Source organism: Pholis gunnellus (genome assembly GCF_910591455.1).
Source record: "Pholis gunnellus genome assembly, chromosome: 14".
NCBI classification, from domain to species: Eukaryota; Metazoa; Chordata; class Actinopteri; order Perciformes; family Pholidae; genus Pholis; species Pholis gunnellus.
In genome coordinates, this window is record NC_136541.1 from 4,493,797 (window position 1) to 4,520,370 (window position 26,574).

Here is a 26,574-nt window from a genome sequence, read left to right on the forward strand (position 1 = left end):
CTTAAAAGATTTGCATCTTCTGTTAAGAATGAATAGACTTAAGGCTGAGTGTGACACATTGTTGGTCTTTTCATGGGATTTGTTGACACTAATAATCACTAATGACGTAATAGATCAGGATAGGGAACCTTTATTGTTACCCTTAATTGTTGTGTTTTTTGGGAACATAACAAGGCAAAAGTACTTGGGTGCATGAAACTTGTGACACATCTCTGTTGCAAAAGTACTGCCACTGACCAGGCTCACTTAACTTTTCAGTTTCACTCATTTCAATGTGGAAACAGTCTGAGGAAGGCCAGGGGGACAAAATGACTGTGCATGTCTTTTTTTTTGGGCAGGCCCTGACCCCTCTGAGCTGAAAGAATTGCATAACTTTTGAGTTTTTTAATTCTTTGGAAAATCAAGGACATAACCTCAGACATGGTCAAAGGACTCAAAACAAGGTTGTGTTAACTTCAGAAATGATTCAGGAGATCAAGGTTGTCTTTCACGTGACTCTGTGATGTGATGATGCTAGAGAAGAGCGCACATTGTGCCTCAAATCTAAATGTGTTAGCATCATCTTGAAGAGCGTATCCTAAATACATGTTTACGTTTCAAGCATCCTACATCTTCGACATTAGACATAATAATGATAAAAGCAACCAGGGATGCACAATACAACCTTTTCTTCCTCTGATACCCAAATACAGAGTAGTGCGATGTTGATTACCAATCTGATTTTAGAGCTCTTTTTCTAAAAAAGATTCAAAAAATGTGTGTAACTAATTCAAATATAAGCTAACGAGAGGCTGTGACGATACTTCTATACTTCATACATGCTCTTTCGGCTGTTGAAAGTGTAATCAATAAAGTTTAGAAGGTTTATGATGTATTTGCTTCACTATAGTGGATTAATTTCAAAACAACACCAAATCACCGTCTTTCTCAAATACAGCTATTCTCAACTAGAGCACCATCTAGTGGGCTGCGGAGGTAATGCCAGATCGTTAGACTACATTTAAAAAACAATGTCTTTTGGTAATTTATTAAGCTTTAATGTTATTTCTAAATATGCTCACGATTATGATAATGACGAGTTTGATTAACTCGACGCCAATCACGAGATCTCATAGACGTGTTTTGCCACAGTTAGCTAGCTAACGTTCCCTCGGATCATAATGGCAGAAAGGAATGAGTGAGGGTAAGAACAATATTTATTTTTTCTCCTTTATTTGATCAGGTGGTCCTCTGGAAAAATAAAAGGGTTGAGGGCCGCTGGTCTAATACATGTAACAAAGGGTGCAGACCTTACAAACAGCACTTAGCTGCTGTGATAAACACAGATATGCTGATGCTGCATTCACTGTCCTCTGTGTGTCCACATGAGAAAGGCCTCCCTCGTTTTAATAACATGCTTCTACATCTTTTCAAAACTGCGCCGCTCCTCCACGTTGCTAAGAGTTCCTCGTTAAACAGATGTTAAATCAGTCGTCAAAATCTGGGGCATTGTCCTCTCTAAAGCTTTCTTAAACTTGTGATCAAATGTTATCCAACCATGCACAGTTGCAAAACAACCTCCCACTAGGGCAGAACATGTTGGAAAGATCTGTAGGAGAGAAAAAACAACAACCTCTTGTTTCACAGTAAAGTCCCACCACTCCTTTCTTATTAAGAGGCGTTCATTGTGAAGCACATGCAGGAGGCGGTGTGGTATCAGTGGAAGCTTCAGACACGTTATCTTATTAAAGCCAAAACTGTATTTTAACATTGGTAGAGCGGTGACATTTGGCCGATACCCAGTCCTCTTAAAATGCCAGTATCATCTTAAAACGCCGATCAGTTCATCCTTCTCTGCCTAGAACTCAACCACTGCAGTCTAGTCTTTTGTACATCCTTCGTTTTGCAACCAGCTGATGTTCTAACCTTGAATCAAAAAAAGATGTCAGCAAACCCCCTTTCATAGCTGCACTGTTACTGTAGCGGTTCCTGCTCGGGAGGAGAAGAGAAAGCTTCATCGCTGGAGCCCTGTAGCAATTTCCTCGTAGGATTCAGGCCAAGATGAGTCAGTATGAGACTTGGGGAAAGCCTTGAACAAATGTCACGGATGCACAGTGATTCTGGTTGTAACAGATTCTCCGCATTCAGAGATATCTCATCGAAGCCGAGGCGGAGAGGAAGGTGTTTCTTTCACCCAAATAAGAAGTGTTTTCATACTTTCTCATGTTGTGGAACGTGCATTGACTCATGGACTCGCACTCGCAGCGTAACAGTACCGCACATCATGCTGCTCAACTCGCACACTGTCTAGTTCTGGACATTCATTAGCTTTCATGTTTTTCCAGCATCTTTTTTTTAATTTAGGATTTTGACTAGTTGGACTCGCGAGTGGATCAATATTTACAAACTTATATAGACCCCAAAGTTTCCAAAGATACCAAATATGTCAGCTTAGATTTTGTGGAAATGTGAATAAATGATGCACAAGGCAGCAAGAATATTTAGAATCTGACAGCAACAGTGCGGACATAAAAACACACTGCATCTTGGGATGAATATTTCACTCAATATGTTCCTCACGGAGCTTCGGCAAAGTGTACACAGAATATATGTAATATACAGTGTGGAGAAGATTTGTTTTCTCATACTTTAAAGAAAGTTTTGGCCGATATCAAGAGTTAAAGAGGTTAAATGATCTTACATTGACCTCTACACGATCAAAACGTATACTGAAAGGCACTGTAAATGATGTTAAGATGAACAGGGGATTTTATGCTTTATTGGAAAAAGGAAAAGAACAAAACGTGCCTTCATTCTAATGTTTCTGATAGTTGCGCTCGTTCAGGAAGTGAGCTATTTGTGATTCACATCTTTGAGTGTTTGGTATCTCCTGTGTGCGAGAGTGTGTTCAGAGTGTGTGTGAAAGGGTTTGTGGGTAAACACAGGAACAGGTTTGTTTGAGTGTTGGAGAGAGAAAAAAAAAAAGGTTTTGTGAAATGAGATAAAGAGATCTGAGTACATGTGAGCACACTAACTGCCATATGCAGTGATCAAGGCAGCATGGGACCAGCTTGAATACGAAGATTACTTTTTTGTGTTGAGTGGTATAACTTATCATTGTACTCTTTCAGGTCTTATAGTCTTTTATTGATAACTTTTTTAAGTTTTAGTTTTCTACTAAAAGTGCAAAAAAAAGGAGAATATCCTATAATATCTAATTATTCAGGATGAGTTTTGTTTTACTAATTTAAAAACAAATCAATTAGTGATTTTGCAGTACTTGTACTTTACTTGGGAATGTACATGTTTTCCTACCAAAGGACCAGAGTGTACTACATTTAAAAAGGAAATATTGTCATTTTAAATCCACGACAGTTTACCGTGTCTTACTTTGTAACGCATAAAACACAAACAGTATGGCAAGCTCATGAAAGCTGATGCATCGCCATAACGAACCCGACTAATTAACAGTGCCACCTGAACTAGCTGCTCACATGTTGGAAGCAACTTTTCACCACCGATTATCAGTATGCATTACTGCCCTCCACATCAACCCTCTACTCTTGGAATGAATGTTCGCTCCGATGGAGCACTCGATGCAAACGATATCAAGACCCGCTCAACAGAACGAAGCTCCACAGCTCCACTGGTGTTCAAAACACTGTGGATCTTCTATCTGGGATCCCATCGGCTATCGGTCTGACGACGGATACGCCTCTGGGGGCAAGGGGCTGTATTTCCGTGGTACATGTGTAGCTAGCGGATATCCGGGCCAAGACTTATTTTTTTGGAGCCCTGCTCGTTATTCACAGTTTGAGTAGCAACTTGAGACGACGTGTACGACCGGCATTATTTCACAGGTAGCCAGTTTATAAAGCTAAACTTAAACCAATAAAACATCGTCAGACTGTAGCAGGTGGATTCCCAGATTGTGTTTCTGCCAATGATTTCCACTTATTTTGCTCTCACCACGTTTACCTGTTTACCTGCAATCAACCAAAGACGGCTCGTTTGGGATTAGTCAATACTCTACGGACTACAAACCGGAATGCTACCAACATCTTGTCCCGTTGGCGACAGATTCTACATGTGAATGCAGAATCTGTTTATAGAGATTCGTTGATCTTTATTGGATCAATAATTAAACGCTGAAATAACTTCCTCTCTCTGAAATAATGAGTCTTACTTTGGATAACAGAGTTCATATTGCTGCTCTTACTAAATCTCAGTTTTGAATGCAGACTTGTCATCAAGTAGTTTTACTTCTTGCTACCTAAAAGATCAAAATACCAGAACAACTGTATTGTTCTGCTTTCAGACAACAAACGTTAACTCTCAAGGCAGCACGGAACAATCAGTTATTTGAATTCAAACTAACATTTGAATTCAAACTAACATTTGAATATACAGACGCTAGTTAAAGGTAAATTACACTCTCAGACAAAAGACTTGGTGAATAAAAGGGACCATTGTACTGGTTTACTTTGTCTGTGGACACACATGCTGCTGCAAATCTCCTCTTGAAGCACTGTTTTATGTAGTGTGTAAGTGTAGTGTGTGTGTGTGTGTGTGTGTGTGTGTGTGTCGATGGTCTGATTTGCTGCTTCCCTGCTGATAGTCCTGTGACTGGGATCTACTCCCTTCAGTCTCCTTCGCATCAACTCCCTCATACTTTGTCTAATGAAAAACCTTTTGCCCTCTCTCTCTCTCCCACACACACACACACACACACACACACACACACACACACACACACACACACACACACACACACACACACACACACACACACACACACAGATGGCAGACAGAGATAGGGCCAACATTCACTGATACACAGAAACACAAGTGTGTACATTATGGGTACACAAACAAAAAAAGAAGCAGTTGGAGAAGCCGACACACTCAGGATGTCTGCTGCCGACAAAAAACATATACTTCACGTACATGTGTGAAGTGCACATACGCGCTCTCGTCCCACGGCTCCGCATGCGGGAGCAAAGAGCCTCCTTTCAAAAGCGAGTCCCCCCCCTCCAACTCCACAGAGATCGCTCTCGTTTCCCTCCTCCCTGCAGCAGTCGGTCACAAAAACACGATTTCTCTCACTGATGATTTTAGAGTGAAAAAAAACAAATGAAAAATTCATCAAATTGGAAGAGAAGTCCAGGATATTTTTTTTTCTTGAAGAGGTGCCGATGGAATTGAGTGTGTGTGTGTGTGTGTGTGTGTGTGTGTGTGTGTGTGTGTGTGTGTGTGTGTGTGTGTGTGCGTGCGTGCGTGCGTGTGTGTGTGTGCAACAAGAAATGGAACTGATGCATCTTTTCTATGTCACTGCTAATGTTGCATGTCACATGAACCTCCAGGGGTCTGCAGTCTACACACACACTCACACATGCATGTGTGCACACACCACAGAGGACTACATACACTAATTATTCACACACACACACACCGCACACACACACACATGTACTTCCACCTATACACACAAACACAGATCACACACACAGACTCTTGCAGACACTCAAATGCACCAGAATCTTAATGCATACACACAAACACACTTCATGTCATGTTCCTGCTTGGCATCATGGGAGTTTAAACTCTTCCACTCTGCCCATAAAAAGGAGGATTACATGTATCTGCTGTTGGAATAGAGTGAAGGACATCAGTTCTGCTTGTCATAACACACGCACGCACGCACACACACACACACACACACACACATGAAAGGTGTACAGTATGTATACGTGTATGTGGTTGTGTATTTGTGTGTGCTAATGTGGAGGAGCAGAGGTTGACCTCAGGCTACCAGCTAATTAAAACTGAGAAATGAGGGAGGGAGAGAAAGAGAGAGGGAGGGAAGGTAGCCTAGAACAAGAGTAGTTAAGAGAGTAATTGAAGAGAGAGAGAGAGAGAGAGAGAGAGAGAAGTAGGAGGAACTGAGAGCAAAGGACTTGAAGGCAAAGAGAGAGTGAGAGAGAGAGAGAATTCCGTTTTCTTTAGATTTTCTGTATTTCAATCGAGGGTCTAAGGACAGAGCCTGTTGTGTGCTGCACAGCTTGGAAAACCCTCTGTGACGCCACTTGTGATTTTGTGCCACATGAATAAAACTGTGTGCACAAATTACCAATTCCTACTCCCAAATGAATCATTTGTGCTAACGAATTGATTTAACACTGAACAGCATTGTTCAAATTTTAGCAGCAAGTTAGGATACAAGAGTCCCCCATGCCTTCTACAAGGACACATAGAAGCGTTTCTGGATTTGACGCCCCCCCAACAGCAGGGCGACATCATTTGTTTGTGCATTTCCAACCGTTTCATTGTGTGACAACATTATGTTTAAAGATTCGTCAGGTTAAAGCTACTGCTAGGAGCCTCAGTTTTCCGTTGGTGTTAGCGGTCCCTCTGGACAAAAGCGGTAGTGCTCCCGAGCACCAGAGTCCTTATAAAAAACCTCTAATTTTACTGCAGCAGCTGGGTCGATACGGCCTGGCCTCGTTGATGGTCTCCTTTACCTATGTAGGTCACATCAGTATTACATTCAGACTGATTCAGGTTAAAATCTTGTAGTAACTTAACTTATAATGGAATCGCACCTGTTCTTCCACTGGCTGCAGGGATTTCCCCCCATTGATCCACAGGAGCACGAGTGAGGCACTGATGTTGAGTGACTTACAGGTTCATCCCAAAGGTGTTTGATGGAGGTTTCCGTGCAGGCCACTCAAGTTCTTCAACACCGAATTGGAAAAAAAACATTTCTCTATGGACTTGGCTTTGTGCCCAGGGGCTCTATCATGAGTCAGAGTTGGACTAATGCTCAACATAATACTAAAATATGACTATATGTTTTCACAGCCTATACAGCGCAGCATCGGGCCTATAACGATATTGTGTAATGTGAAGAAATGAAAAACCTCAATTCCACAGCACCAACTTGTGGTCATGAGTTATTAATTTGAGAACAACAATAAAAATCCTCCTGACTCCTGCTGGGCTCCATACAGGAGTTTGATAGAGTGAAAAATGGGGCGCGTGTGTTGAGAGAAACAAAGAAAGCAAGAAAGAGTGAGGTCTGCAAATCTTAAAGACTTAAAGAAACCAGTTGTTTCATTCCATGCAAGTCTTTTTGAAATTGTATATCCAATGTTTTTTCATGATTAACTCTGTGTTACATGTTATTTGATCCAACATAATGCCAGTCAAGCGTTGCTGAATTGAACTGAATCTAATTGTGGACATGAGAGTGGGGGAAAGATCACTCAAGAGACAGAAGAAACATCGTTCATGTTTTATTCAGACAGCAAATATACAATCGATGTCTCTTTATATAATTCATGATTGCTTTTTAAATATTTCCCTGTCAACAAGCCAATTAGCAATTTTAGTAGGCAGCGTGTTTGCAATTTTGATCATGTGTTTCTATCTTTGCGTGCGCTTGTTTGTGTCTGTTTTCAAGTGTTTGTATATTTCCCCCTCGCTCTCTCAATCTGTGTGTGTGTGTGTGTGTGTGTGTGCACATGTGCAGACACTGGTTTTGTGTGTGTGTGTGTGTTTGAAACAAGCAGACCCTGCCAGACAGGCTGCTGGGTCTGGTCAAAGGAGAGCGGGTGTATCGAGGAAGAGGAGGATGGGAAGAAGGAGGGGAGGAGAAAGAGGAGGAGAGTGCGTGTAATGTGTGTGTGTGAGTTTGGGTTTATCGGACGGGGGGGGGGGGGGGGGGGGGGGGGGGGGGGGGGGAGGAAAGAGTGAAAAGCCTGGATTGAAGTTTGATCTGTTTGTTCTCTCCCCCTTGTCCCACTTACATGTCCCTGTGGAGCCCAGAGAAGGAAGGCAGACTGGTGTGTGTGTGTGTGTGTGTGTCTCCATGTGCATGTGTGTCTGTGCACGTCAAACGCATCGACACAACCTCGAAAAAAAGAGCCAAAACAGATCGAGATAAACAGATAAATAGACGGATTGAAATAGACAGACTGACAGCGAAACGGGGGAAGATAAGAGAGAGGAGACATGAGTTGGAGAGGGCACAGAGATAGACAGTGAAATGAGTTTTAAGAAAATCACACACACACACACACACACACACACACACACACACACACAGCAGCAGCAGCAGAGAATGATTGACAGAAACCAACAGACACGCCTACAGACTGAAAAAACCCCTGATGATCGGAGAAAGAGAGTGACGGAGGGAAAGCGAAAGACAGAGAGACACAGTGATCTACAGCAGGATACAAATCGAAGCAGGCAGCAGAGAGACCAACAAAAAGACGGACAGACGGACCGAGTGACAGTCACTTGCTCTGTTTGTCTGTTTGTGTCCTCGGCTGCTCCGTTAAACACCCTGCGACCAACTGGTTTGGTCACAAACATTGGTTTTGCCTCGACAGCAGTGATTCATGAGGAAAAACCCGCCTCGTGAGGACTGTTGTGTTTGCTGTTCTGAACTCTCGGCGTTTGGCCGTGTCGGTCCTCCTGTGCAGGGAAATCATCTGCAGCACAGCAAATGATGCATTTTCTCTTTGTTTGTGTTTGAATAAAGAAGTCAAGTAGCAGCCAGCTCAGCTTAATGTTGCAGCCAATGATGAAAATGCTTTAAAATGAAGAAGAAAAAAAAAATTGCTCCAATGTCTATCGGAGGCTGGCACTAAGGAAACCCATGCTGCGTCCCAATCGTCCATGTAAAGTCTGCTTTTCTAGTCTGTTAATGTCCTGACAAGTTGACAAAAGCCATGCAAAAAACGTGTTATCCCTTGCGATCCTCACGAGCCGTTGACGGGCCTCTCCAATGTTAAATGCAGCATTTAGATGATTTGTCTTCCGCAGACTCAAGGGAAGTCAAGAACTGTAGTTTGTCTGAGAGGGCTTTGCAATCAGTATATCACATGATCTTATTACACCCTTAAAACAGCGATTTGGATAAGGAAACGTCTCAAAAATAAACCACCAAAACCCAAACTTCAACTCCAGGACATCTGTGCTGGCTTTGTGTCTGTCTTTGCAGCTGTGCTTTTCCTTCGCTACTGCTGCTGTGATGGAGAGAGAGAGAGAGAGAGAGAGACAGAGAGAGTAAGAGAGAGTAAGAGAGAGTAAGAGACGGACACTTTCCATTCAGAGCAGTGATCCAACCTATTAACTTAATTCTGCCCTTGCAGCAAATTTCACTAAAACCACTTTTAAAAATGTATCTTCCCAAAGACAAACTTAATTCAGCCTAATTATGAAGGCAAAGAGAGTCCAGCTCCAGCTTCTAAATAAAAGCAGAAAAGAGAAAATAATGTGAACGGCCAAAGAAAGAAAGGCTTGCAGTGTTAACATAGTCTAAGAAGTCACTATAGATTAACACAAAACACACAAATCTTGAGGTTTTTCCACGTAAAAGGAATCGCTTAATCTTCTCATTTGTTTAACAGACTAATACAAGCTGGATTATTATTCCAACTTTCTGTAACATTGAGAATTAGGATCATTGATAGGCTCAAACTCTCAAATATTACCCTAACACATTGCTCTTAAATTAGGCATTAGGCAGGGACTACAAGGATTCCCTAAACTATATAACTCCACATGCCAGATCTAAAACATACAGTATGTGACAGAGTCCAAATTAGCACATACAGACCTGAAAGGCCCTTTTCATAATTTACATTCTTTGCAGTAGCAAGATCAGATCTTCAAAGTCTGTAGTAGCTGAGGTATCTCGAACTTACATCTGAAAAAAAAGATGAATGTTGAATGCATGCCGGGCTGTGAAGTTCTGACACAAAAGGGCCTCCAACGCACGGCTTTGCCAAGCTTTCACCCGCTCTCAGCGCAGCTCTATTATCTCTACGCATTAAGACGTGTACCAACTGCCATAGAAATGTCAGGCAGTCCTTGTGGGAAGGAAAAGGGAATTTTAAATGATTTTTTTGAAATGCAGGGGAAAAAATAAAATGCAAATTAGGTGTGTTTCCATCAGACGTGTTGAGGAAAATAAATTGAATTTCCACACGGGCTTTCAACAACTGATTTCTATGTGGCAAGTTGTTATCGTGCCTTCGTGTTGGATAGTGTAAGGGATGTGTCATGGCTTTTTATTTTGAAGATCGAGGAATGCACTTTGCGTATACCGTTAGACTGCAGCCACACTGGAGCATTATATTTGGGAGAGAACACAGGGAGGTCACGGTTTACACAGAACATCTCACGAATAATTTTTTTAACCTGCAGACCTTTCTTTTTTATCTCGAGTGAGCATAAAACTTGACATTTACATTTGGCTTTGCTGCTTCTTGGAAGGAAGCCCAGCTCCTGTTTCGTGCTGCATTACTGCGGTAACTCCATGAACATTTACTCATTACCACTGTAACTCATTAACAGTTAGATTTAACTGTAACATTTCATTCGGGAGGCAGCAGCGCCTCAGATTTATCCTTCAACTTTTCTTTTTTTTTCTCCATCATCATTGAGATTAAAGTATCCTCATCCCTGTTTGCAGCTGAGTTTTAAAAAAAAATATTTTTGTCATCTTTTTCACGGGGCTACAGCGAGGTTATTTCTCTCTTCACCGTTTCACTTCGCAGCAGAATCTCATCTCCTCTGCCTCAGTGGAGTTCACATCACCGATTCTTATTGAAGGGGAAATCGCACAGCCATTGCTGAGCGAGGTCGTTATTTGGATAATGACTAATCTGCTCCCGATTTAATTCCATTCCTCTGATCCGACGGCCAGGTTGGAGTCAGAGGATGCGGCTAATGATGTGGCTGCAGCGTTGTCTGGGAATGCAGAGAACACACACACACACACACAGAAGATATTTGCAGACATTCACTCGTAAATCACTCACTTGCTCACGTACTGTAAGCCCTTATATTCACGAGTTCTCTTTAATGTCACGGACTGAAACACACATTTGACTTTAACCCCATGTACTATTTTTTTCCTCTTAAATTGTCCCTTCAAGATACCCAGTAATAACATTTTTCCCACATTATTCCACACCGACATTTAAATATTCTGTATATGCATCCCAGTGCTTCACTTTTAGTGAAATATTCAAACAAGACATATTTTTTATGACTGCTTCTATTCATCAAACGGAGAAAATTAACTGTAGTTGTGTTTCTAATGTTTTATGCACGTTTTGTTTTTAAAGATGACATATTTCACGCCTCTGGAAACCTCTGGATTTGGCCCAGATCCTAAAGATTAGTTTTGAACAATTCTTGGTTTGAGTTCACTTTTAAAATTGAGAATGAAGACATGCACTTGAGCTGCCTCGTGGTGTAAAATGTTATTGCATTTGTGTTCTTTTATTTAACCCTCCTGTCTTGCCGTAGTCAGTCCTTTTTGTTCCTGACTCAGGACATGCTGCAGTTACTTTCTTCTTTGCACCTTTGGTCGCCTTTGAGGGTCTAAATCTGTAAGTATTTCTGTATGTAGCATGTACTTGTTTACTTTGATATATTCTTCGTGTTTTTTTTTTAAGTCTAACATTTATGTTGAAGTAATATATGCTAATCGCTAAAGCATTTCTCTATTAACACCAATGTTAAAATTAGCTGAGATGCTAACTAGTGGCTGGCTGGCTGAGGGCTACCAAACGGAATTTTGTTGTATCACTACAATGACAATAAAAACCTCTTTATCTTTATCTTTAGTCCTCCAAGCCTTATGGTAATAGTTAACTGTTCTTATGTGATTGCTATTCGAGTTGTATATTCATGGTCAGCTAAGTTTCCACAGTTTCCACAAAAAGGAAGGATTCTAACTAAAAGCCCCACACACTGCTCCGGTGTCTTGGGTCTTTATTTTGAGGACCCGATGTTAGCTTTGTGCTAAGCTAACCAGTACAAATGAACCTGCGCAGTGATGAACCTACAGAATATGTTCATCCAACTCAATAACTCTACAGACATTTTTTAACATAGTTTGGATTTTAGGACACATTTACCGCTCGGTTGCGTCTCAGCACTCTCAATCTTGTTTCCAGCAGAAGTAAGCAGCTGTTTTTAGCAAAAAATAAAGTTCAGCTGGACACAGGACTGTTACTCAGGAGGCTGCTAGTCATGTCCCGTATAAAATCAAAAGTCAACATTGACTTATTTCAATACGTCCGTAACTGAAAAAACGTATTTGTTCTAATCCATAGTGTTTTATTAAACTTTACCATAACCAAGTACTTTAGTCGTGTTTTGGGTTTTTGAAAATCTACAATTTTAACCACATGCTTAACTGCGACCACAATCTGGGTAATTTAAAATCCATTTTAGTTGAATGGGAAGGTCATTTTGTAGGAGACAGGGGTTATACAACAACACACTCTTTGTACTTTGTACTTATGTACTTGTAAGGATCATTCACACTAACCTCAATCTAAACCCAATTCTAATCCTCATCCTAAAACCAAATTAAAAAAAACACAATCAAATATCCAAAACCTTGAAGTAGCAAAAAACAAAACAAAGTGGCCTAACTGTCACTCTCCAAAAATGTCTCCATTGGGTCCTCACATGGATAGAAGTACAAGGAGCCCCCCCAACACAGACACACACACACACACACACACACATGTCCATCCATGCACTTGGTCTAATTTTTATCGAATGCAACATTCACAGCATTGACCTGCTCACTCATACGCACTCACTCTAACATGCACCAAAAAACACACGCCCCCCCCCCCACACACACACACACACACTATTGCCCTCCTCTTCTCACATGCTTTTTCACTCCATGCTCATTTGGTGATGTTAATGCCAGCAGACATGTACAGTGTGCTCTAACAGTGGAGGGAGGGGAGGGCGTGTGTGGGTTTGTGCATGTGTGTGCAAGTGGGTATGTGCAAATGCGGGTGTGCGTACGTGTGTGTGTGTGTGTGTGTGTGTGTGTACTTACCGCTCTTAAAAACCAATTAACAGCGCACAGCAGCAGCCGCCCCCCTCCTCCAAATGAAGAGGTGAATTAAACATCACCAAGACCAGATGGAAAGAAATCAGAGAAAAGAAAGGGAGAAGGATGAATAATTGAAGACGGAGGGGATCATAAAAAAAAGGGGGAAATAAAACTGAAATAAGAGATGAAATGAAATGTAAGAAAGCAGAAGTCAATTAGGGAGACTGAGAGAGAGCTGCAGGGAGAAGCAGATAGGAAGAGAGGGGAGGGGTTGCCGCAAGTGTGAGTGTGTTTGTTTTTGTGTGTGTTTGCGAGCATGTGCACACAGTGTTTGTGTGCGTCTCTCCTGCCTATTTTCCGGGAGTCTAACTAACGCAACCCAGTTGTTTGAAGTCGACAGCAGCGCAGTCAGGATGGTTGCAACACAGCGATGATTAGACCACGTTCTCTTTCACAAAGCTGAACTTCAGTAGGACTCCCAACGCCGTTCTGTACGAGTGTGCGTTTCGACGTACGCACGCCGGTGTGTCTGTGTGACAGTTAATAAGCTCTGAACCAGGGGCGCATTTCCAGAAAGTGATTCGTGAGCAAACGCAGATCAGTCACAGTTCACAAATGAGTGTTGTCTTGGATGCTCATGTGTGAGTGCTCCAGTACGGCATCTTTTTTGATTTAATTGATAAACTGGTGAGGAACTATGACTCATGTGTCAGGTCAAAGTTGTAAGTGCCATATTGTATGTGTAGAACACATCTGGAGCTTCATAGAAACACATGTATTAGTAAAAAGCGATTTTGAATCCTCGAGTTTACCATTTTGGACGACGCCATCTTGTTTTTTACAATACAACATTTTTAGGCCAGCAAAATGTTATAAATAACTGTCATGAACTGAAAACAAATTTTGCGAGCTCTGGCTAATTCTCCGCTATAGCGCCGGCCCTCAACTCTCAGAAAACATGAGAAAGACGCGAGATGGCTCACTCGTTAGCAAAGTCCATCATCGATTCTGGACGCGGCGATTGTGTGATACTGATGAAGCAAATTGAAATTGCAAAGATTTCACTGAGAGAAAGAGACAGACAGGCAAACAAACATCAGATCAGATGTGATCCTGAAATGTTTGTGTCCCAGCAAAGTCAAGTTCTGTGTGTGTGTGTGTGTGTGTTGTGCAGTATGTGTGTGTGGGCAAAGGAAAATGTCTGCATTTGTATCCAGCCGTCCGGTCTTGGAGTGAGTTTGGGAGTGTAATTGAGTATATTTGCGTGCGAGTGCATTTAGATTTGAATGTGCGTTCAAAGTGTGTGTGTGTGTGAGTGTGTGTGAGTGATTTGGTAATTGTTTAGTTTTTGTGTGTGTGTTTGTGAATCATGCATGCAGTTGTCTCCTTAACTTTAAGCTGTGTGTGTGTGTTTGTGTGTTTGTGCAGCAATACTTTAGTAATTGCCCCTGGATGAGCTTGTAAATGTGTGTGTTTGTGTGTGTGTGTGTGTGTGTGTGTACGCCTGTGTGTGATTTCCAATAACTGCTCGGTTTGCTCAGCATCTCCTCTGCGGTCGGCGTCACGCTGCTCCTCTGTTCTGCTGGAAGTGTTTGTGAGGGAAAATAAAAGCAGCGTTTTGGTGGAGGGGGGGGGGGGGGGCACTGGGAAATCACTGAGCCACTGTTTACAGCAAACACTGAGCGTGCAGGGACACACAGTGACAGAGTTATGATCTGGGTGTCTGTCCCTCTGTGTCTGTCTCGCTCAGTCCCTCTCTGCCTCTCTGTCTGCTCTCGTGTTCGTCTCTGTCAGTTTAATGCCGTGTGCTTCGGGGGCATGAATGTTACATGAGCGATATTCCCAAAAACATCAAAATAAACAAGGCAGCGGTAAACATATCGTCCCACAGGAATAATGCGGTCGTCCCTCTCGGCCAATCAGAAACAAACAGGTCGCTGTATTCTGACCTTTGTATGTAAATGACTGCAGGGACACGTGGCTTTGTAATGTGACACAAAAGTCAGATTACTTTTCTGGAGTAACTTTGTGTGTGTCTGCTGTGTCTATAGCCTCCCTACACTGTCTAACTGGGACCTCCAATGTACTCCTATAAGGATGTAAACTACACCATTCAATAAACTATCCAATCAGATCAACATGTGCTGCATGCCGTGTCAAACTGTGTATCTATAATTCATCTGTCCTGTCTTTGCGGTCATATGATGACATTCCTCGTGCAACACTTTTCCCAGCTTGCGTTCTCTTTCATGTATAAGACCAAAAACAGCAAAAAAACAACAAAAACAAGGAGCTGCTTTGCGTTGTGTTTCAGATCCACGGGGGCAGAAACGAGCACCGCACACTGTACACGCTGATCCCAAATTGCGGCTTATAGGTCCTCCAGTCACTAAAGAAAAGCACCTTGCAGGACGACGTTGTGCCGTGTTCTTGCAAAAGAGGAAGCCGGGTTCAAACTTGCGTTTTTTAGCTGGAGCCCTTTGCGTGTGCACAGTCAAATGAATGAGGTGGCTGACTTTAGCTGTTGTCTGCGTGAAAGTGGCCCAAGTCTGTTTCTACCCAACCGCAAGTTAACTTTGAACATTTGAAAATGTTGTATTATAAAAGACCATGTGAATGATGATTTACATAGAGAAAGAAAGGCTGTTAAGAATTGAAGATGTCGTATTTCCTTTTTTTTTTTTTTTTAAACAAACACAGGATATTCAGCCAGGAGATCGGTGTTTGTGTCCCCAATTGTTATTTTGAAGTTAAGTGTTTGATGTACATATGTTACATTGTTTACGTTTTAAGTACAACTTTGATGTTTTTCCTGAAACCTAACTTAGTGGTTTTGTTGCCTTACTTCCTGTGAAGACGAAAGTTTATTTTGAAAAGCATGTAACGAGTATATGTTGACACGCCGTCACTAACACGTCCAAAACTGATGCCAGGTGGGTAACTAGAGCGTCATAGTTTGAAATGTAAGGCCACTGACCAAGCTAGCATCAGCAATTGACAATTGAAAGTTGAAATCCTCTTCTGACTGACCAATTGTGCGACCGCACAGAACCTGAGCCACTCATTATTCAGAGAATGCTTCATCAACAAAAAAACATTTCCACTTTGAGAAGTATCAAAACTTTTCATTCCAGTGCTGAGGATTTGTGTTAGTATGGTTTTAATGAACCTCCTCATTTCCATTCAACTTTCTGAGTACAATAGTGAGCCTGAACATGCTTGAAGTGAAACCCAGCGACGGAGGAGCCTTTATTTTTCTTCTCCTTATACTGGTCTTTTTGTGTCTCTCCATCCTCGCTTATCCTTCCCTTTCTCTCCTATTTCTCTGTGGTTTACTCTTTCTCTCCCCCATCCCTCCCTCCCTCCCCCCCTCCCACACTTTCACTCTCTTTTCTCTCTCTACAAACACCTTTTTTTCTACTCTTCTGTCCACACTTTGCCCTTTGCTGCCTTTTCAGAAATGGCAAATATATGCACACGACATACACAACACAACAATGAGAGATATGTATGCAGGCATGCGTGTAAACACGGACAATGCTCACACACACACACACACACACACACACACACACACACACACACACACACACACACACACACACACACACAGACACACAGGGTGCTCTCTCCTGCCTGAGAGTGGTGTGCGGTAGTAGAAATGGGAGCGAGCTGTAGCCCGGAGGCAGAGCTGGGACGTGAATACACGGAGAGGGTCAGCAGGGCAGTTTTTGGGGGGCGGGGGTTAGGAGAATGAAGGCTTCAGGGTGTGGAGGAGTGCAGTTTGGGGTTACAATCCTCACAAACTGTCCTTTCATTTCTACATATGGAGGGTTTGCTGGCAGGAGATTGTATTTGGCCTTTGGTGGCCACGTTGGCGGTCTTAAGCTCTAAGGCAACAGCGGGCGCATTCCTCAATGAACAGTGGGACCCTGTCTGATAAGATGACAAGACGTCAGTACAAAGAAATACAATATCGACCGGCTTTACAATGTTTATCAAAGACATTTCCCTTATTTGAACCTGAATTCCAACAAGAGCAGTGAATGAGAGGTATTCTTTGAGTGAGCAGTGTTGCTCATTGTTGCCTGGAATACCAGTTTGTTAAGTTCTTTCTTTCTGATCCTCGAGCCAACAGAAAGCTTTTCAACTGCTTGGAAAATGTGAAGCTACCTGATAAGCTTCACGTCTGTCAATCACAGCAAAGAAAAGTGAGCTAAAGAAATGCTGTGAGACACTTAAGAGCAGCAACAATGACAGTTTTTATTGACGGGCGTCAACACTCGGCAGCAAGTTTATCACATTGAGATTGGACGCAACAAAAACCTGGTCAGGTTTAGGCAACGAAAGTACTTTGTTTGGTTAAGGAAAAGATCGTGGTTTGGGTTAAAATGCTTGTTTGTTACGTAACTGGCATAATGACCCGAACTCCAACAGCGATCTCCTGAGTGAAAGTCTGTTTGTTTGACACAACCATCCACGTGAGTGGGTTTAGATTGGAGCAAGCTGCGGGATTTGACGAGTTGGTGATGAGAAATTTGCTGGGAAGTTTGGTACAGATATGAATGAATGTATCTCAATAACATTGGTGACCTTCTGACTTTCCATCTAGCACCATCAGGTCGAAATTTCAGTTTGTCGTTAACTTTGGTTTATGACCAAACACCTGCATAAATGATGACATTCCCGTCATTGTACTTTGTGTTAACAAACAAGTTGAGAATATACTTTCTTGCAAGCCAAGAAAAAAATATATTTTTCTTGAAAGCGTCAGAGCATATACTGCGTCCTATAACAGAACTTTATAACCACAAATAATAAAACTGCTAAGGCAAGTGACATTTACGTGAAGCGAGACAAAGAGCCTTTCATAAACCGCGTAATCCAACCCAGACTCCAAACAAGTCAGACTAGACTTAAAACCTAAATATAAAATCATCTCACTTACTTAGAATTACAGTTTTTTGCAGAGCATTAGGTAGAAGCATTTTGGAGGAAATGACAAATAACATACTTTGTGATTTGGTGTTGTCTGTATGGTGAGTCCGTAGTGCTCTGCTGGCATCAAATGATCCACAAAATGTAACTCGGCTGGTGTGTATGTTGCCTCTAAGCATTCTGAGGGCAAATTCAAACCCGTAAGTTTGTAACTTCAGTAACTTCCTGAGAATGTACGACTAAAATCAAGAGTTAGACTTTAAAAACATGACGGGATTGTCAATCAAAATCATATTCACTACTAAGCTTTGTTAGTCACCCAGGATTTAACTTTTCTAGTTCAGCTCATCTATTCCAAGAGAGTCAACTTCTTTTCTCTGAATACTTCAGCTCATATATAATGTAATATGTGGAAATGTGTTTAAAACTATGTGTATGCTTAATACTTAAATGGTGAGAGTATAAATGGAGTAAAGAGGACAGTGTGAATAAAAGATATTAAAGACATAAAAGATAATATGTTTGGACACTGAGGCTGTTATTGTGAAGCTCCGTCTATTGTACCACTGGGTCATTATGCAATGAAAGGGAGAGAGAGGGAGATAAGATACACCTCACATCATCCCTCAGGACAATGATGCAAGGTAGAAAGGATGAAGAGGAGGAGGAGGAGGAGGAGGAAGGAGGCTGGGAAGAGACAGACAAACAGCTGCAGATGTAGGGAAAGACAGAAGACAGGTGAGGAGAAGTTAGATGATAGAAAAATAGTTCAAATATATGCAGAGAGATTAATGTAAAAGAGGAAGGAGGAGAGAGAGAGATAGTGGAGGACTAGAGAGGAGAAGCAAAGGGATGGTCAAGAGAGACGGATAAAAGATGACTTGCTTTGTTGAAAAAAAAGAGAGAGAGAGAGTGAAAAGAAAGGAGGATGGACAAAGTTAAACAAGTCAAGAGAAGAAAAAGACACACAAAGGAGGAGAGACGGATAGGTATGAAAGAAACAGAAAGAAAGTGAAGGTGGCAAGGGAGAAAGAGAGAAGAGGTGAGCACATGGCAAAGGAGATAGACATGGAATGTGTGTTTGTGTGTGTGTGTGTGTGTGTGTGTGTGTGTTGGGGGGGGAGAGCGTGGGTATCCCGTAGGGTTAATTACATCTCTGTTCTCTGTCAGTGCGGCTCTCTCCTCCGCGATTTGAGTCCCTGCTGCAGGCTGACAGGCCACACACACACACACACACACACACACACACACACACACACACTAACAAATCCACACAAATATATACCCGCATACTCATAAACACAGATTAATACACACACACACACACACATCTATGCACATTCAAATATCATGACACACAAACAGAAATGTTCTCTGTCTCCTCCTTTATGTCTTTCTGTCACTTTCTCTCTCTCGCTCTCTCTCTCACTCCCTCTCTCGCTCTCTCACTCACTCACTCACTCACTCACTCACTCACTCACTCACACACACACACAATAACACACTACAGTCTGTCCCAGGAGACGATGCGTTGTTCTGCGCAGAGTTATACACGAAGAAGAGGGCCCTTACTCGTAATAGCTGTTAATTTTGCATAAATCATGCATGACATGACCCACATGTAAATCACTCATGTCAGCAGGATATCACATCCCAGCAGCTCCGTCTTCTTCTTCTCTAAAGGAAACAGCAGCCGCTTCCATTTTCATTGTTTTCGTCTCGGCTCCTCTGTTTGTCTTTGACTCCCGAAGATGAACGAGAGAGAACGACGCAGACAGCTTTTTCCTGTCAGGTTTAAGGAAGTTGAAATTTATATTTTGGCTCCTTCATCTTGTCTAACTTATTATGAATAAATGAAATACATTTAGGACATTCTGCATGCATGTGCAGTTTGTGCACGTCATTAGCGGATCGGCCCATTTGCCATTGATCGCATTTTGTGCTCGTAAAATATCGTAGAAGTGAAACCTGAGTTGTATCATTCACTCAACATGTCTTGTAACTGCATTGAACCCAACTATTCGGTCCTGTGTGGAACTAAAAGTCAATGTTATTAGTTGAAATATAATAAAAAAAACATACTTATTTGAAGCCAAACCATAATGTTTTACTAAAACGAGTAGTTATGTTGCCTAAACATAAGCAAACTGTTTTATTGGGGTTTCGTTTTGTTTCATTTGACTATTTTATATATATATATATATCACAGGAGACAATACGTTTTCCTCAGGATTTAGGATTAGTTGTATGGGAATGTCATTTTGTAGAAGACAGGGAAGGTCCAACCATATTCAAACTGATCGTATTTGACTGTTAAGACATCAGTGCAACGTGTTGGCTCTAACAAGAAGCCATCTCTCTCTGGTGAGCTAACGCCAGAAGTAATTATTTTATAGCCCTCAAAACCTGTTTAGGCACAGAAATAGGGAAAGATAATACATGTGAATAAATGTCTAAACCGAAGATTAGCATGTTTAAAAGCCTACGAAGGATTCAGAGCAAGCAAGAGCACGAGTAAAGAGAGACAATAGGGACTTCGATTTGAGTTTACCGACCTGATCCCCGGGGGAAGACTTGTCTATAACCTCTGGGAGCCAAGAGAGCAAAACCTTGCTCAACACAAAACCCGATAGATTGTGCAAATGTTTGAACCCGCTGAAAAAAAACCCTGTAAAACTTCAATAGGTCTGTATTTCAACATCACATCATCTGCTTTATGTTTGACTACAAAAAAAAAAAAAAACGCCAGAAAAAAGCAATTGTTCCGTGTTTTGAGGCGGATTCTCCCTTGAACTTCAAAAGGATGGAACAACCATCAGCTCACAGTCACAGCAGTTGTCTTCTTGATTCAGTATTCAAAAGGAAAGTTGATGAAACATCAAAGTGCCTCTTGGGAAGTCTGAAGATTCTCGTCTTCAGTAAAGGAGCCTTCTGCACAAATAGCATGACGGGTCGTGTAATCCTCCTGACAAATCAGGAAATCTCCCTGTTGTTTGCACCTTTGTGGTTCAATCCCACAGAGACGTGTCCCTCAGAGCCACGGCCGGCTTTATTAACCAGTTATGCCTTAATTAGCTAATAGGATTGTTTTAACCATGATCCAAGAACAGAATAGCCCGCGGGAAGACAAACACCAGCTCTGTGGAAGTGTGTCTTTATGTGTGTGTGTGTGTGTGTGTGTGTGTGTGTGTGTCTGGATGTATCCTCAGCCGTGTGACTCAATGTGCAATTGAATGTGCGTGACAGACTCAGTGAGGAGTGCACACATTGGGTGTGATTCAACGTTGCACGTGTGCAGGAGCGTCTGTTTGTGCGAGATTCAGTGTGTTTGCCTGTGTGCTCGTGCACGTATGCGTGCACGTGTCATCTAAGGCACCCCAGTCTGCCGCTTCTGCCTTAATTAACGCGCCTTCTCGCAAGACTTTCTCTGGAATATGAAACAATTTTACCTGATGATGCAAACAGCTGAAAACAGCGCCGGGGCTGGCGCCTCGCCTCCTCCCCTCCTCGCCTCCTCGCCTCCTCACCTGACACTTTACTCTTTATGCGAGAGCGTTAATGTATGCCGGCGCTACACTTGTAGTTTTTATATCCGTGTATTTTAGCGGCACTGCATTAGCCAAAAGGCTTATTTTGCTGGAGGAAATGTGTGTGTGTAAGCAAAACCCTTTGTACTGTGTGATGAAAAAGAGCAGGCTGTGTATCACAGCTTGGCAATGATGTTCTTGCAACACACACACACACACACACACACACACACACACACACACACACACACACACACAGACACTTTCACTCACACGTTCCCACGCAGAGACACACATAAGCCTCAGTAAAGTCCAGGGAAAAACTTGAAACGGGGGCAAAAAAAAAGAGACAAAACAGAGGCAGAGGGCCAGGAGGAATGACAAATATGCAAATTTGAGCAATTGAGCTTTGGGTCCAGTTCAAAAGAGAAATGATTAAAATGATTTGATGACATAAAATCTGTGAGTTCTCATGTGTCCCTCCACTATAAGCCAATGCTTATTTCTGCATAAATGCAGGCAATTCAATTCAAAACCTTTCCGTCCCGTAAGAGAAATTTCCCTCACAGACTGGGTTTATATTAAAAACACTCACAGTGAAAACTCATAATAAAAAAGAACAATAAAAACACCATATACACAATAAAGACGCATGACAAATCACCCCAACAGCCGCCACACGGACAAGCACTAGTCGATAAGACCGGAGAGGGACTGTGTAGCTCGATACAGTGCAGTAAAAGATGGCAGCTCAGGGCCAGGTCACAATGAAAGGAACTTAAAATTGATTTCCCTCTCTGTCCCTCTGTTGCAGTGTGGTGCATTCGCTTCTCTCAGGAGCCTGCGGACCAGTCGGTGGTGCTGGGAGAACGGGTGGTGTTGTCCTGCCTGGTCTTCAACTACAGCGGCATCGTCCAGTGGACCAAGGACGGCCTGGCCCTCGGCGTCGGAGAGGGTCTGCGAGGTGAGGGAGGGAAAAGAAGTCCTGTAGTGGGAAAGAAAGAGAGAGAGAGAGAGAGAGAGAGAGAGAGAGAGAGAGAGAGAGAGAGAGAGAGAGAGAGAGAGAGAGAGAGAGAGAGAGAGAGAGAGAGAGAGAGAGAGAGAGAGAGAGAGAGAGAGAGAGAGAAAAAGATCCCTCCAGCTTCACCAAGCTGGAGGGATCAAAGTGAAGTGAAGAAGGGGAATAACTCAGCTACGGTTTCGGTTCAGTTTTGACTGTAAGAACCCTGACAAAAGCTATTACGGTTGAAAAGTGTAGGGTTTTTTAACATTAAGGGAATGAACACTGAACAGAGAGAGAGTTAAGAGCCAAGAGGCGTGTGAGTGACAATCTGGGCAAAAATGAGTCCTGTATATCATGCTGAATTAGAGAAAATCCCTCACACTGCTGACAAAAGCAGACGCACATTCCATTTACATTTTTAAGCCGACACGCACATCCAGTATGACTTACTGCGAGTCCAACAGTAGAATACACTTCTTTTCAGAGACGGGGGAGCGTCACATGCAGCCAAAAGTGAGGAGAGTCAAAGAGTCAGAGCCCAAAAAGACAGAGGAGAGGTTTTCTATCTGCGTCGAGGAGACGGTCAAAGGAACCTGAGAAGTGGCAGAACAAGAGGCCGGGAGAGGACGAAGAAAAAGAAAAAACGTCGTCCTCTACTGACCTTCACCCAAATTCTACAAAATATTCACACAAGCTTTTGACCATTGTGGCTTACTGACTGCTGGTATTGACATCTTATGACTGCAGCTGCTAATAGCTCTCACTCTTTGACTGTGGAAAAGAAAATGATCATTCAGGCTTTTATCTGTAAACGCGTCTCTGAAAAAGAACTGAGAAACTCCACGGAAGGATGATTATTTGAGGCCCTCTTCGAAAGCTGCAGTCGGTGACATTCATTCAAATATTCTTTGATAGTAGAACATGAGACAAAATGCAGCTTCCTCCTTCTTGTAGTGCTCCTGAGGAATGCCACTGTGCTTGAACGAAAACAATCAATCTGAGCCGAGGAGCCTCTGACCCACTGAACTCAAACTAGGCAGCTCTGATCAAATATTAACCAAGATTCTGTTATTGCCTATTTCTCGCCTCAATTGTTTTCAGAGACATATTTTAGCGTCCTGTTTGCTTAGCTCGGCTTGGTTTTGGCTCGACTGTTGTTGTTGTTGTCAACATGCCAGACGGGACATTTGACATTTCCTCATTTTACTAGAATATGTTTCCACAAATATTTGAGGCAATGCAGTAACAGAATCCTGATCCGTGTTTGATCGTCGCTGTTGTAATTTGACGGTTTGGTCGGAGTTAAAGAGCTCCACGAGCGTTAAGAGACTCCTCGGCTCTGATTGGTTGTTCTTCTTTGGTTGCGGTGGAATCTTGCAAATATCATTAAGAGCACCGATCATCTACTGTCAAATAATTGTGACAGTTTTAGCAAATATGACAAAAAAGTTATAGTTGATTTAAGTCACCGACTGTAGCTTTAACAGGTCAAAAATATGATTATTGTTTTATCACCTGCCACCCCCTCTACCCAAGCTTTACTCTCCTCCCCTCCAGCCCCAGATATACTGACTCTAGAAGCCGCTTGCCCTAAGCCATTACTGCCTTACACAGCCCGGGCACACTGCAACAGTCTTGTGTTGTGAGTGTTTGATTGTGCTAAAAGTTAATTTCCCGTCATAGAGGACAACAGAGAATGAATCTGTTCGTCACTCAGGGTCTTGAGACTTTTGAACAGATGATGTGTTTTAGACGTAGTGATGGAGAAAATACTCAGATATTTTAGGACCAAACGTACAAGTACTTATTATGCGCAATGGCACATTTCAGCATTGTATTTATTGATGCATTAATGTGCACATGACTTAAATGTTGCAGCACGGTAGTATTGATCAATCCAATTCAATAAATATGTAATCTACCAAGCGGCATACGGGAGGTCAACAACACCTGCTTATCAATTAATATTCTTTGAGAGACCCTTTTTATATTCTTTTTTTTAAATTGTGTTCATTGTTTATTCATGAATGGATGACTGTTTTATCCATCAATGGCTTCTGATGTCTTTGATGATACAGTGAGTCGCATTGCTCTGGTGTTTCTGCTCTTCTTGTCAATCAAACGGTGACAGGACTGTGACATCTTGGTTCTTTAGATGTTGTGTTGGTGAAGATGAAGTCTCTGTCTGTGACACTACAAGGACTCAAACTCAAAATGTCATGAATATAAAGTATTTATTTTCCAAACTATTCTTTTTTCCCCCTGAGAAACGTATTAGACAAAGCTTTTATCACCCGCATGAAACCATAGTTTTAAATAATTTGCTGCTAAGGGATCAAAAAGAAAATGTGCAAATGTCACTAATATTTATTTTAATGAAAAATCTAGTAATATACTCAACAAAATGTAACATTATAAAGGATGAAAAAAAAGTGCATTAGCTTCATACATCCACCCACACATCCAGTCATCCCACACACACACACACACACACACACACACACACACACACACACAGACAGACAGTCACTCAAGTGATAATCTGACATGTGATGTGAATCTTGTGTTCAACTCAATTTAATTCACAGGTTCAGTAAAGGTCAGCACACCCCCCCCCCCCCCCCCCCTTCTCCTATTTCCTGCTCCTCCGTCTTTCAGACTTCAGCTCCATCATCACTCGCTTTATGCATTTCCCAGACCCCCTTTTATTGCTTTTCATTTCCCTTCCTCTCCTCTCATCCCTTCCACCTCCCTCTCTCTTTATGTGGGTAATGCTCTCTTTGTCCTTGCAGCCTTTTGCGAGCATGGCTCCGACGATAAACACGCCGGCGTTTGATAAACATGTTGTCCTCTCTGTCTCTCTTTCTCTGCTTTTCAGCCATCCATCATCCCCTTCCGTCCATTATTTATCCTTAAGTTGTCTGTGCTGCCAGTCCTCCCCTCATCCTTGACGGATACCGTCTCAATCTTCTGCTTTTCACGATCGCAATATAAACAAGAGGTCATGTCGATGTATGGAGGAAAGTCTGTAAGTTGTTAATATTTGTTCCGAAAGATCAAATGAATTAGCTCTGATCCAAAGGGGGTGTTGTTGGTGCATGAAACATGGCGTGTACTGGTATGTGCCCTGTATGATCTACATGCTGTTGATGACAGTGTGGGAGTGCAGATTGTGCATTAAATTCATACCTGCAGTTTGCACACCCACACACACACGCAGGAGATCTGCGTTCATTCACCGGCAAAAACAGATTTCTTTTGTCCACATCACGTAGTTGTGCATGTGAATATCAAATACATGAAATATAAAGTAAATCCTTTAAGTATGAAGACATATACATGTGTGTATCATGTTTACGTCTATGCAAATACCTTAAACACACATCTACTCATTATCTGCAGGCATTAGTGGCGGTGTATTGTTCGTCCTCAACCTCCTCCTCCTCCTCCTCCTCCTTCGTCTTCTCCTTCTCCCCGGGGTGCTTTCACCTCTGTGGTTGCTATGCTGCGAGGTGCTGGAGTGGATGATGTAATCTCCACTAATACTTTTGTCCCCCCCCCCCCACACACACACACCATTCCCTCCTTCCTCCTCCGCGCACCCCAACTGCCCGCCTGCCTGCCTGCTTGCTTACTTGCCTGCCTTTGCCATCTGAATCCATGATGTCATGTTCGGATTGGGCACGGAGGATCAATGAGTGCCCCCTAGTGGGACGTCACGCTCAATTATGTCTTTGTCTGAGAGGCGAGGGTTCAAACGGAGAGAAAAGGGGGTGTTGTAATTGGAACGGCGCTGCCTGTAGTTCTGCAGTTTGTGTATCTTACAGGAAACTGATGGGGCGTCATTGTATCATGTATATGTGGCGATGTTTGATTAGTTTCTTTGTGCAAAAACCCTTCAGCTGTTTATCTCCGAGTGTGTGCGAGAGCTCCTGCGTTCATTACCTTCCTCTGTGTTGTTTGTGTTGAGGACGTACTATCATGATGTCCAGAGGCTCAGCTGGTTAATGCAAGAAAGGTCTTCAAAACCTCTGAAATGAATGCTATTAATGCTAAATGCTATCTGCGCGTTATGATAAAAAGCTTTGACATTTTCCCATAAGTACAACATCCCATTTGCTGCTCTCTGTGTCTGATTGGTGTAATGCAATTGTGATTGAGCTTTTATCCGTTTCATAAGAGCTTTTATATCTGATTCATGTTGTAAACAACGTGAGCAGAGGACAGAAACACAGTCGCTG

General features: G+C 42.3%; 1 protein-coding gene across 4 annotated transcripts in view; it reads left to right on the forward strand.

Annotated features, from left to right (window-relative positions):
* The window catches only part of kirrel1b (kirre like nephrin family adhesion molecule 1b), a gene marked incomplete at both ends in the record, with an annotated part of 64,307 nt that overhangs the window by 18,360 nt on the left and 19,373 nt on the right, over positions 1 to 26,574 (forward strand). For all 4 annotated transcript variants that reach the window (XM_079172485.1, XM_079172486.1, XM_079172487.1 and 1 more), the window contains one exon: positions 22,145 to 22,294. In XM_079172485.1, the coding sequence (XP_079028611.1) occupies positions 22,145 to 22,294 (150 nt within the window). The remainder of the gene's footprint in view (positions 1 to 22,144; positions 22,295 to 26,574) is intronic.